The 13256-nt window shown below is 49.7% G+C and overlaps 1 protein-coding gene across 1 annotated transcript in view; it reads right to left on the bottom strand.

The window, feature by feature from the left end:
* The window catches only part of TRIO (trio Rho guanine nucleotide exchange factor), a 356231-nt gene extending 345784 nt beyond the window's left edge, over positions 1–10447 (bottom strand). Inside the window, exon 1 of the mRNA XM_041731545.1 lies at positions 10276–10447. Within this exon, the coding sequence (XP_041587479.1) occupies positions 10276–10432 (157 nt within the window). The 5' untranslated portion in view covers positions 10433–10447. The remainder of the gene's footprint in view (positions 1–10275) is intronic.
* Between the last annotated feature and the right edge of the window lie 2809 nt (positions 10448–13256).

Below are 13256 nucleotides of genomic sequence, written 5' to 3'. Positions count from 1 at the left end.
CAGGCCCTTAAACGCTGCACAAACTGAGGCAGGTCATTCAACCTCATCAGAGGCTGAAATCCTGACCCTAACACAGAAGCATCCACCTGCTGGAAGTGGGGGGTTTGGAGGGAGGCAAGAGGATGTGATTTTATTTATTTTTTAATATTTTATTTATTTATTAATGAGAGACACACAGAGAGAGAAGGGGGCAGAGACACAGGCAGAGGGAGAAGCAGGCTCCAGGCAGGGAGCCCGACATGAGACTCGATCCCGGATCTCCAGGATCAGGCCCCGGGCCGAAGGCAGCACTAAACCGCTGAGCCCGCCGGGCTTGCCCGAGGATGTGATTTTAAACAAGAAAACACTTTGCAGGAATCCCTGGGTGGCGCAGCGGTTTGGCGCCTGCCTTTGGCCCAGGGCGCGATCCTGGAGACCCGGGATCGAATCCCATATCAGGCTCCCGGTGCATGGAGCCTGCTTCTCCCTCCGCCTGTGTCTCTGCCTCTCTCTCTCTTTCTGTGACTATCATAAATAAATAAAAAAATTTAAAAAAAAAAAAAAAAGAAAACACTTTGCATGGTATCTCGAATTAGACACTCAGATGGCAGTCAGTGCTAGCAGTAATAGAGGTAACAGAAAGACTTTACCAGGTTTTCTTAAAGGACAGGATTGGCACTAACAGTATTTGGAGAAAAAAATAAACATGATATTTAAAATATCATCCTCTGACCTTACAAGCAAGTTACTGCTTTCAGGATGCACTTATTTTACTATCTCATGAAGCATAATTCTAAAGGTGCTATCTGACCCCTGATGACCAGGGGTCCTGGCCCTCAACCCACTATGGCAACTGCTGCTAAAGAATCACATTACAGCAAAAGCAAGGAGAGCACAAAGAGGCAGGGGACAATTTCAGGTCTGCCATCTTCCCAGTTTCCAAACAATGGCCCCATGTGCACAAGGAAGCTGTCACAGGACATTAACAGTGATCCCGCCTCAATCCTGCGTAGGGCTTCCAGTCAAAGGGTCCCAGCAATCTGGCTCAGGAGACAGGTGCCATCGTGCAACGGGGCTGATTCCTTCTGTGAATTCGGCAACCAGGAGAGTTCACGGGCACTGCCATGAGCAAGGAGAGAAATGACTAACGACGAATCCTGCAAAGTTTGAGTCTCAAGCACTGTAGTTAAACGTTGGGAAAGAGACAAATTGTGCAATGCTGAAAAAAAAAAAATTTAAGACTTTGTTTATTCATGAGAGACACAGACAGAAAGAGAGGCAGAGACACAGGCAGAGAAAGAAGCAGGCTCCACACAGGGAGCCCAATGTGGGACTCGATCCAGGGACCCCAGGATCACGCCCTGAGCCAAGGCAGACGCTCAACCGCTGAGCCCCCCAGGCATCCCCAAAATGCTGAAATTTAATGACTCTGCCATGAAGCCTCTTTCATGAGGAGCTGCTCTCACACAGACAACCTACCAGGGGCCATGTAAACTCAAATGTCATATGAAGAAAATGTTTAGCCTGGAAACCATCAAATTAGCACCAGTTCTCATGGCTCCTGAACCCAAGATATAGTAGGACGGGCAACAACATTCAGATGGAGGTGAAATAACTCTAAAATAAATGTGTAGGGATCCTTGGGTGGCTCAGCGGTTTGGCACCTGCCTTCAGCCCAGGGCATGATCCTGGAGACCCGGGATCAAGTCCTGCATCGGACTCCCTGCATGGAGCCTGCTTCTCCCTCTGCCTGTGTGTGTCACATGAATAAATGGGTGAAATCTTTTAAAAATATATTTTTTTATTTTAAAATAAATACATAAACGTGTGAACTATATCCTGTCCCTGTGCACTCTGATTTTTCAGTTAGTCGCAGTCCCAAGCAGGCCACCTATCATCACCGTGGTACTGCAAGGGCAGCAAGGGCTGGAAATAATTTCTTAAAATCAAAGAGAGGTAAAACAGCTACCTACAAACAAGGAACACCTGTATGTTTAGCACTGGGCTAATGAGGAATTTATTCCAGTTATTTGGATGCCAAAATATTAAATCTAATTTAAACTTAGAGATTTTGCTACGTGACCCTAGTTAAAAATATTTATAATAACATTCTAGTCAAAGTATTGTTTCCCAATATCCGTGTGTGCCTTCAGAATAAATAATAGAATTGTACTTTGGGGCTCTTACTAAAGCAATAAAGTTATCCAAAAACTAATAAAATGTATATTTTATTCCTGCAGATCCTAGCACATCTGTTATGCATAACAAGAATTAAGTAAAAGTAAATGCAACTAAGAAAATGTAACACTAAGAATTCCAATGAACCAGGAGTACCCACAGGTTTGCAGAAATGGTGTTCAAAACATGGGCTATAAAGAATGAAACTTTGAAATGTGGATCAATGTCAGAACAGGAAGTAAAAGGAATTACAGTGGAAGACAACCTCTTACAAATGTTTCCTGTACATAATTTGCAAATTAAAATTAAAAAACTTTGTCCTAGCAGCACCTGGGTGGCTCACTAGGTTAAGCGTCTCCTTCAGCTCAAGTCATGATCCCGGGGTCCTGGGATGGAGCCCCACATCCAGGCTCTCTGCTCAGCAGGGAGTCTGCTTCTCTCTCTTCTGCCCCTCCCCCTGCTTGTGCTCTCTCCATCTCTCTCAAACAAAATCTCTAAATAAATAAATAAAACACTTTGCCCTAAAGCATACATGTCATTTATACATGTCACTTTGCATATACTAAGGGATATGGCTTCTTTAAAACAGATTTCAAATATCAGTCTCTGGTGTATTCATTCATATCTTCCTTTTTGCATTGAAACCCCCAATTCCACAGAATTCCAAAGTGAGGTGTTCTGTAACTTTTCCAAGACCCATACTCACACACATGAAAGAAAAAGACACCAAGAAGCCCTACCTAAAGTATTCAAGGATTACGCTTTCAAATTTGAATTGTGTTTTTCTTAAGTTCAAGAATAGCTTTATTTTGTGGTTATGAATCTTATATGCGGGGACTACCACTTTAAAAATTACTAAATTGGGGCAGCCTTGGTGGCTTAGCGGTTTAGTGTCGCCTTCAGCCCAGGGTGTGATCCTAGAGACCAGGGATCACCTTCAGCCTAGGGTGTGATCCTAGAGACCGGTGATCGAGTCCCATGTCAGGCTGCCAGCATGGAGCCTGTTTCTCTCTGTCTCTCGATCTCTCTCTCTCTCTCTCTGTCTCTCTCTGTATCTCTAATAAATAAATATATATATTTTTTTAATTACTACATTGGGGGCAGCCCGGGGTGGGGGGCTCAGCAGTTTAGCGCCGCCTTCAGCCCACAGCCTGATCCTGGAGTTGAGTCCCATGTCGGGCTCCCTGCATGGAGCCTGCTTCTCCCTCTGCCTGTGTCTCTGCCTCTCTCTCTCTCTCTCTCTGTCTCTTATGGATAAATATTTTTTTTTAATTACTTCATTAACCATCAATACCACAAAATCAGTAGCTGCAAAGTCAATTAGAGACATGAAGGCCTGAGAACAGAGGGCAAATGACCTCACGCAGATACAAACATGGGAACACCACTGTCTCCCCCAAGTGAAACATCCCTAGAAATTCCTTCTTCAACACCAGGGTTGTTGAGACAGTACAGACCGTCCCACATGTACTACACTTCTATTTGGACAGCAACAAAACCTCACCAGAGTGGGAAATTTTGAAGAAAAATGGTGATTGTTCATATCTAAAGATAGGGTTCTCTTAAGTCAGCAGACTTTGACTTACATGCCATATGGATTCCTCAAGTTACCACTTCTTACAGAACCCAAGGAAAGGATCTTTATTTCCCCACAACTCTCTTTTAAGTTACCCTAGACTACCCCTAGAAATTGCCAGAAGCTTGGTCCACCCATTGGCAGTCAGAGTGACTATTGTTATCTCTCCAATCAACAGAAAATCTTTCCAAAATAACTCAGTTTTGTTCTAGTTTACCCAGAAATTATATTGGATTTGAGTTTTGTTTTATAACTATTTACATATCCTTGATTACTAGTGGAGCTGGCATTTATTTGTTGTGCTTCTTAGAGTTACCTGTTTGTCTATTTTCCTATGGATTATCTTACTGATCTGAGGAAGCCCTTTTTTCCTCACATGTATAGAATTCTTTGATTTGTAATAAATGTTCACTCTCAGTTTGCTGTTGGCCTTTTTTAAATGCTATGTTTTAAATTAATATACAGTGAAGCTGACTGGGGGGTGCTGTTCTATGAAACGTAATACATATAATCAGCACCAAAGCCAAAATACAAAACAGTTCCGTCATCCTCATACGGTCTGTAGTCACACCCTCCCAAACCCTAATTTCTGGCAACCAACCAGTCTGTTCTCTGTCACTATTCTATCTTTCCTAGAATGTCACATAAGTGGAATCATGCAGTGTGCAGCCTTTTGAGACTGCCTTCCTTTACTCAGCATTAGCTGCATGGACCATTTTATCTGTTCACAACTACACTGTTTTAATGCTAACAGTTAATCCAATTGCCAAGGGCCTACAGTCCTTCCCAGCAGCAGGACAACAACAAAGCAGCATACCATATATTTCTTTTCTGGACCTGCACAGAAGAGGAAAGGGCTCACAGAACTCACAGGATTCTGTAGAAACCCTTCCTAAAGAAAAACCAAGTGCAATTCGTCACTGTCCATACCAAGACTACAGATGGTAAGAAAATAAGCCTGATTAACTCACATGAACACCACTAACCCAAAGTACCCTAGATCTAGAATCTATTCTTCACTTCAACTAATGTCTTCATTAAAGCTTTCTCTGTTGGTATAACCACTAAAAGGTACTAATATATGACAAAGCCCAAATAGAGTAATGCTCACAAAATACAAGATTTGCTCTACAGATTTCTCCACACTCCTCACCAACCAGACAAGAGTAGACATGTGGCTAATTAAAATAGTCGGTAATCTAAAAGTCAAGTATATTATCACAAACGAAGTTCTTTATTTCCACAGTACATCTGGCATGAGACCAAATATTACAGAGTCACACTGAAAAAAACCCCAGAAGCTACACCCTTTCTCCAGCTCAACAATCTATGGCTCATGCTTGGAAAGTCTGCACACACTTGCTCTCCCGCCCCGGTCATATCACCTTTCCCAAGAAGACAGGTGGCTAATAATTTGTTTTGAGGGGCTTCCTCACATGGAAAGGAACAAAAACAGAGGAAATTAAAGTAACAACTATTCAGTTAGCAAACCAAATGTCCCCATGAGTGACTGAGAAATAAAAATGAGTACTTGACACACTTGCCAACCACTGAACAGGAGAGCAAGAATTTCCCATAAACAAGAAGGTCTGCAAGCAAGGCTCAATGAGGTCAAAAAATTGGGAGACAACAGTAGAAATTCTAGCCAGAGGCCTCCTCTTCCTCTTAATAAATTGGCAAAGGTGGAGTGAAATCAGGGCCCTGCAGGGGCTGGGCTGAGTGTGGAGGCAAGGGTCCCAAGAGCAAAAGCCTCCACTATAGGCAAGCAGGCCCAGACATGGTGGGGAGAGGGCAGATGGGAAGGCGGCAGCAAACCAATGCCGCACAGGCCTGGTTTCAGTCTCTAGCTTCTTTTCCTGTTTAGCCCTTTCCCCTCAGTTAAGAGGTACTGCGACAGGAATCCCGAGGGTGGCTCCAGCTGAATAACACATCAGCCAGAAATCCTAAGTGCCAGGGTCACTGAGCAGACTCTGCATCCATGCTCATTTCCTTGCATGCCACTCTGCTAAACAGCTCATCAGCAGAATCTGCGGCAGGACGAGAGAGAGAACTCTGTCTAGCTATCCAATCCCTCCTACCTCTCTCCAACTGTGGGCCCATCCAGATCACTGCCTGCAATCAGCTTCAACGGGGCTGAGAAGCAAAGAGAAGATATAAGAGACCACATTCTTCATCCACAAGGCAAATAACACAGTCACCCTTGGTAGCTCACCCAAGTCCACTCAGCTCAACACTTGGGGGAGGAAGGAGTGAGAAAGGACATCAGAGCAAGCCACCACCTTCCACCAGAATGCACTGGGATTCTCCCCCAAATCCATTTCTTCATGGACCAGGAAGCAGCTACTGTTCCTGCCAGTGGCACTACTCAAATCTGTCAAGACAATGCACTTAAGGAAATAAAACCAATTCATTATAAAATTGAGGAAGAATGAAGGGGGTTGTTAAGACTGCTTTGTATAGTAAACTCATCCCTACCAACAGAAGTGATTTTTATTTAGGCAGTGAAGTGTGGCTATTGATTAAGAATTTGACTTTTCTCTGGAAATATGCCATGGATAGGAGATGAAATTTTATTTTCTCAGTAGAGGAATCAAGTAAATAAACTTACAGATCTCAGATACAGCTGATTTACATTATGACAGCTTCAAATACATCTTGAACTTTCAGTTAGAAACAAATCCCAAATTTATCATAACATTTAAAAGGTCTACCTAGAAAGACCAACCTAAACACTTATTTTTAATATACATTTGAGAAACATATTTAAACCATAGGCTTCGTTTTGAACAGAACCACTTGTGTCTCTTAATCTTGGTTAATCGTTTAAATCATTAAATGGCTTCATTTAAATCTTCATTTGAATCTCAGATAGTTAAACTGCAAAGGGAAAAATACAATATCCGTCATCAATAAGTCAATTTACAAGGTCTCAATGAAAAGTTTCTTTCAGTGATTGTTTTACTGCTCTTTGATTTCTTGAAAGTCACTTACAGGATCATTTTTATCTCTTTCTTCTGAAACTGAGCCTCACTGCCACAGAAAAAGGAGAAACTGACATTCACTCTCAAATTACATTTTTTTCAATTCCCTTTTTCAAAATATTGAGGGTAACAAGGACCAAATTCATAAAACAGTAATTATTACTGGTGCTCACAAAGACCAAAGCTGCCAGATTTCTAAACACACAGATGTAGCATGGAAAACTCACAGGCCAGCTTTGGTTTTGTCAGAAGCATATATACCAAGAAAAGCTTCCCCCAGTGCCCCATGAGGAAATCATCATATCCAAACACAAAAAGACATGCACACTGCTCTGTCACTAAGTAACAGACTCAATTTTCTTCACATATCCCACAGGAAGAAAGTCTATAGCCAGGAGCCCAGAATAAGATCTAATAATGAAAGAAACCCAACACAATGGGCCATGATGCTTCAGAACAACCACAAACCTTTATCCTCTGCACATTCATCTAATGCCAACCTAAAACATGCCAGGCAGGTTAAAAATAATGCATTTATGTAAGTAACCACCACCACCACCCCCACACACGCACATACACACACACTCTTGCAAGGTTAAATAGAGAGCTCTGAAAGAATGATTTACTGCCATAAGAATAGAACCCCAAAATAGATTGGCAATAAAAGTGATTGGTCCCAGTGGGGTTGAGAACTAATGTAAGCAAAGTCCTGGCCATGAGAGGCCTCCAGGAAGAGTACAGGAGTTGGGGGTGACCCTGACCCCACCTCTACCAGAGTTCCACTCTGAACCAGAACCAGAGTTCCACCCAACCTCCTTAGAAGCCTGATTCCTTTTTTGTAAAATAAAAAAGTAAAAAATAAAAAAAACTGAACTGGTTCATATCTGTGATTCTCCACCCCCTTCTTTTTTCCTGTTAAAATCTGCTTTATCTTTTCTGGAGCTGAGGTCTGTACAAAGGGGAAAAGTAAAGCTGGAACTTCACAAACACTCGCAGAAAAATCTTAGCTCCCCTTTAAAACGCCATCACCATGTATTTCTCTTCACTCCACTTTGACACTAATTGACGTGCCTGCTGGAGCCAGGTTTGTAACAGGGAGAATCAGGACTGTCAAAAATGGATAGGTAGTTTTCCGTACCAAGGAGTGGGGAATGGAATGACAACACACCAGCTAAGTCCTTGGGTGAGGTGGATGCTGGGTGCTACCAAGCCGAGGGAAAGGGGGATCACTGCTCTGGAGCCATGAACTACCCAAAGAAAAGTGGAGAATAACCATTAGGTGCTGGGGGCTCAGGGGAAGCCACAGAATCTGAGCCGTTTCCCCACTGACCCCTCTCCAAATGCAAGTCCTAACCCCAGCACCCAACTCAACTTTGGCAGGTGGCAGCGCCCCCCCTGCTTGAGCACTTCCAGTAATGGAAAAAATCACATGGCAGCCCATTCTATTCCTGACCTGCTCTAATTGTTTAAAAAGCCCTATTAGGCTGACGACTTTCTCTTTCTTTCATCCAACCATGGGTACCAGTTTTCAATCCAGGACTACAAAGTTAAAATTTAATGCAGGACTAAGAAGGAATAAAAAGAAGGAAAGGAAATAAGGTAGCCAAGCAAACAGTTCCAGGGTTGAGAAATGAAAGGCAACTAACAGAAATGCTTTATCTAGGGCACCTTGATAATCTTGTACCAGGCTCTTTTTGAAAAATGTTCATACCCTAATCTGTCCAATGTGCACAATGAGAATCTTTTTTTTCTGTTTGTACGCCTTAGAAAAGAATAGCAGATTTTACTGATGGACTTGGCCTCTCCATTCAGCCATCCATACTCAATCAAAGTCAGGTGGAGGCTCCTCCCGTGCCTGAGCCAGTCTACCAGGTGAGAACCCTACCCACACTCCTGCTTCATCTGTCCAGTCCAAAGCCCCCCACCCAACCCCCACAGAACCAACTGAATGGTCCCCCTCTACCCTCTGCTAGACATCACTGTCCTAGATGCTGCAGCCAAGATCTAGGTCAGGGATTCAGAGCTGCCCAGAGGAGGGAAACACTTTAAAAAGATGTTCCAGACTACCCTTGGGATGGGACAGGGCAACTGCTACTACTTAAAATCTGTTCTGGCTCCTGATTCCGAATGAAACAACTAAAAGTATGGTTCACCAAATCATTTTAGGGGGTGAAAGAAAGGAACAAACCAGTTTCCTGAGAGTACTGCCTGGTTTTGCCCAAGACTGAGCCTGACCAAGAGCTGGGGCGTGGAGGCGAGCACAGGCGTAGGCGGTAGGCATGGCCACCATGACTTACCTCCTCAGGGAAACCCTGGTTAGGGCTACAGTGACAGGGAGCAAGTTTTCCGTGGGCATCCAGTCCAACCCGAGGTCTTTTGGGCTCTTCTGAGCCAAAGAAGTAAGTTCTCTACTGTTCATAATAAAGATGTAAGAAAGTCCGGTCTCAAAAGCACCAAAAACTCCATCTCCAGGGCACAGGAGGCTTTCTAACAAGAGAGGAGCTGAATTCTGCACAGAAGCTATTATTCTGTGACAGGTGGTAGAGACCGAGAAAAGACAGGCTAGGCTAGCTTCGGGGCATGAAGGGAAGACGTCCCGGTTCTGCTATTAAGAGGTAAGACGGTCCACCCCACCCCTCTCCCCCCAAAACGCTTTCATTTCAAGGAGTTCATGTTTTCCGAAACCTTTGCTTTCTGCAAGGACCTCACGCAGAGAGGGAGCCCTGGGAAGTCTATTAGCCCCCGGTGACGCTGTATTGTCATTCCCAGCCACATCCAATCTGTTAAAATGACTCAAAAATATCGCCGCTTGGCAAAGATCAAGGAAGCCAGGGGAAGACGGTACTCGAGCAGGCATCTGCCGGCGCCGCTGGCTTGTGTGTGTGGCCCCGGCCCCGGCCCCGGCCCCGGCCCCCGGCGGCAGGCGGCTCCTGGCGACCCAGGTCACCGGAGCTGAGCGGCCCCGAGCGCACGCGCCCCCAGCACACGCCCTGCGCCCTGCGCCCTGCGCCCTCCGCCCTCCGCCCTGCGCCCTCCTCCGGCCCCGGCCCCGGCCCCGGCCCCGGCCGGCCCCGCACGCCGCCTCCTCGCCCGCCCCGGGCCTCCCGGCCGTCACCGCGGGAGCCGCCCCCGGAGACAATGGCTCCCGCGCCCCCCGGCCCGCCGCGCTCGCCTCCCCGGGCGGCGGCTGCCAGGGCTGCGGCGGCTCGCAGAGGCCGACCGAGGCCGACCGAGGCCGGGAGGGGCGGGCGGGGCTCCGGGTCCAGCCGCCGGCCCGGCCCGACGCCGCCGCCCCCGAGCCGCGGCCTCCGCGCAGCGGCCTCCGCCCTCGCCGGCCCCGCAGCCCTGCCCCGGCCCTCCCGCGGCCGAGACAAAGGGCCGGCGCCCCACCCCGCAGCGCGGCGGCCGCCGGGGCCGGGGCAGGGCTGCGGGCCCGGGCAGGGCTGCGGGCCGGGGCGGGCCGGGCCGGGAAGGGCCGCGCGAGGCGGCGGGTCGGGGCCGAGGCGCGGCCGGGGTCGCCGCGGACGGGCGGGCGGGCGCCGGCGCCGCAGCTGCACTCACCGGAGCGGAAGAAGGCCGCTATGTCGGCCAGGTCCTTGGCCGCCTCCTCGGCCCCCTCGCCCGCGCCGGCCCCGCAGCCCGAGCCCGCCGCGCTGGCCGCGGTGGCGGGGCCGGACGACGCGGCGGGGGCGGCGGCGCCACCGCTGCTGCCGCTCATGGCTGCGGCCGCGCCCGGCTCGGGCCCGCGCCCCGCGCCCCGCGCCCCTAGCGCCGCGCGCCGCCCGCTCCGCGCAGGGCCTGGCGGCGCCGACGCAGAGCTCCGGGGCGGCCGCGGGCGGCGGCGGCGGCGGCGGCTGCGGCGGCGGCTCGGCCGGGGGAGCGCGCCCACATAGACCGGGCCCCGCCCGGGAGCCGCGAGCCGGCCGCGGGGCGGGGACGCGGAGCCACGGCCTCGGCGGCGCGGGCCGCAGCGCGGGACACGCAGTCGCGAGGGCGGGGGCCCGTGGCCGGCAGGAGCTCCGGGATCACGGGCGCCGGCGGCAGCCGCGAGCCTCCATCTTGATTTCAGACGGGGAAGGAAGGAGGGGGCGGGGGGAAATCACGGCCGGGGGAACCGGGTGAAAGGAAAAGGGAGAGCGGGGAAAGGAGACGAAGGAGAAAAAATAAAAAAAAGAGCCGCTTCGGGAACTTCCGGCGAACCTCGTCAGGGCCCGAGCGTGGGCTCGGCGTGGGGCGGGGCGGGACGGGGCCTGGCGGGGGCGGGGCCGGGCCGGGCGGGGCGGGGCCTGGCGGGGGCGGGGCCGGGCCTGGCGGGGCGGGGCCTGGCGGGGCGGGGCCTGGCGGGGCGGGGGCGGGGCCGGGCCTGGCGGGGCGGGGCCTGGCGGGGGCGGGGCCGCGCAGGGACCCCGGGCGCTCCCAGCCGTCCGCCGCCGCGGCTGCAGGCCCTGCCGGAGCTGGAGCGCGCGCAGCCGCCGGGGCGAGTCCTTCCCGCCGCGAGATCGCCCTCCCCGCCCGCGGGACCGCGTGCCTCGGCCCGGGCCGCACTGGCCGGTAGAGCGGGCTCCGTAGGAGTCGCTGAGGGAACCCAGGGCCCGTGCACAGCCCGGGGGCGAGCGCGCCGAGCCTGCAGCTCCCGGGGACGCGAGGCTCGCTCGTCTGCGAAATGAGATTCCAGACTCACGGCGCCTCTGTCCTTAATCCGCCAAAACGCTGAGACCGGGGAAGGCGCTGGCTGCCGGGAAAACCGAAGGAAATGGGGAATGGGGGCGCCCGGCCTTGTGGAAGTTCTGTGCCAAACCAGAATCTGACGAATACTCAAGTGCAAAACGTCTCTGTCGTGGCTGCAAGAGGAGTGAACGGAAGGGATGGGCGTGAGGGGTTAAAGGAGCCAACGCTCGGGAGGACGGGAGACAGGAGCGCGGTCGGTCAGACCATCGTCGTGGCGACCGGGAAGAGACCATTAAATACATGAAGGGCGGGTGGGGGAGACCAGGTTTATCACGGTGGGAAATGAACAAGGAGAGGACCCTAGAACGGGCCCCGGGGCCCTGGTGAGGCTTGCAGACACCGGTGGGAACCCACCATGAGCCGGATACAAGGCGACATGGCGGGGAAAGCGGCTCTGACCGGCGTGCGCTCGCGGGCTGCACACACGCGCTTCCTTGCCCTGTGCGCCCGGTAGGCCCAGGGACCGCGCTCCGGGGTCGGGGCGCGCCCGGCGCCGGGTCGTGTGTCTGACCGGCTCTGCGGTAGGCGGGGGCCTCCTTGGGGGGTGGACTGCGGCAGGAATACACGGGCGCGCCCGGAGGAAGGTAAGGAAGTGGTCAAAAAAATTCTTAATCAAAAATAACAAAGAAGGAGTCTGTCAAAGGGACAAAGGAGCCAATTGAAAAAGCTCCCAATGGCCGAGGTTGGAAAAATTTGAGCAACAAATAAGACAATACTTGATTATAACCCAAAGTGATAAGATAAATATCCATGAGTCCCTACTGTCACAAATGAATGATTAAGTAAGGGAATAAATGGAGAAGACAACTGTCCTGGGAAGAATTTCAAACCATTCGTGTATATACCCCGCCCTCAGCGACATTGGTAATAGAGCTCTCCGAAGAGTGACTTCCTTCCCAAGAGTAAACCGTGGAGGGGGGGAGACTAACTGTACAATGGAGAAACCTGACAAACACTAATTTAGCCAGCGATCAAGGTTGACATCAATAATAAGAAGCCGGGACGCCCCAGGTGGCTCAGCGGTTGTGCCTCTGATTTGGCTCAGGTCACGATCCTGGAGTCCTGGGCTCGAGTCCCACATCAGGCTCCTTGTGAGGAGCCTGCTTCTCCCTCTGCCTATGTCTCTGCCTCTCTCTGTGTCTCTCATGAATAAATAAATAAAATCTTAAAAAATATATAGATATATATAGTAAGAAACCATGTGGATGGTAGTATGTATTACCCTTGATATGCTGTGAATAAAATGGCCCTTTTACCTCTGTGGTCTTTCAAGAATACATAATTCAAGTCTAGTCATGAGAAAAACACCAAAGAAATCCGATTTTTTTTAAGATTTTATTTATTTTCTTTATTTTGTTTTTTTGTTTGTTTATTTATTTATTTATTTATTTGATAGAGAGAGAGAGAGGCAGAGACATAGGCAGAGGGAGAAGCAGGCTCCACGCAGGGAGCCCGACACGGGGCTCAACCCCGGGTCTCCAGGATCACACCCCGAGCTGAAGGCAGGCACTAAATCGCTGAGCCACCCAGGGATCCCCAACAAATCCAAATTAAGAAACATTCTACAAACTGGCTGACCAGTACTTGCCCAAACTGTCAAGGTCATCAAAAATAAGAGAAAACCATCACAGTAAAGAGGAGCCCAAGGAAACATGACAACTAACTGTAATATAATATTCATGATGGGATCCTGGAGCTGAAAAAAAGAAAGAAAGAAAAAAAGAAAATTAGGTAAAAAATAAGAAAATTTGAATAACAAATAATATATGAACTTTAGGTAATAACAAGTCAATACTGATTTATTAATATAGGAA

This window comes from Vulpes lagopus, chromosome 17 (assembly GCF_018345385.1).
Source record: "Vulpes lagopus strain Blue_001 chromosome 17, ASM1834538v1, whole genome shotgun sequence".
Lineage (NCBI taxonomy): Eukaryota > Metazoa > Chordata > Mammalia > Carnivora > Canidae > Vulpes > Vulpes lagopus.
Note: the sequence above shows the minus strand (reverse complement) of the source record. Positions and strands in the feature narration are given on the sequence as shown.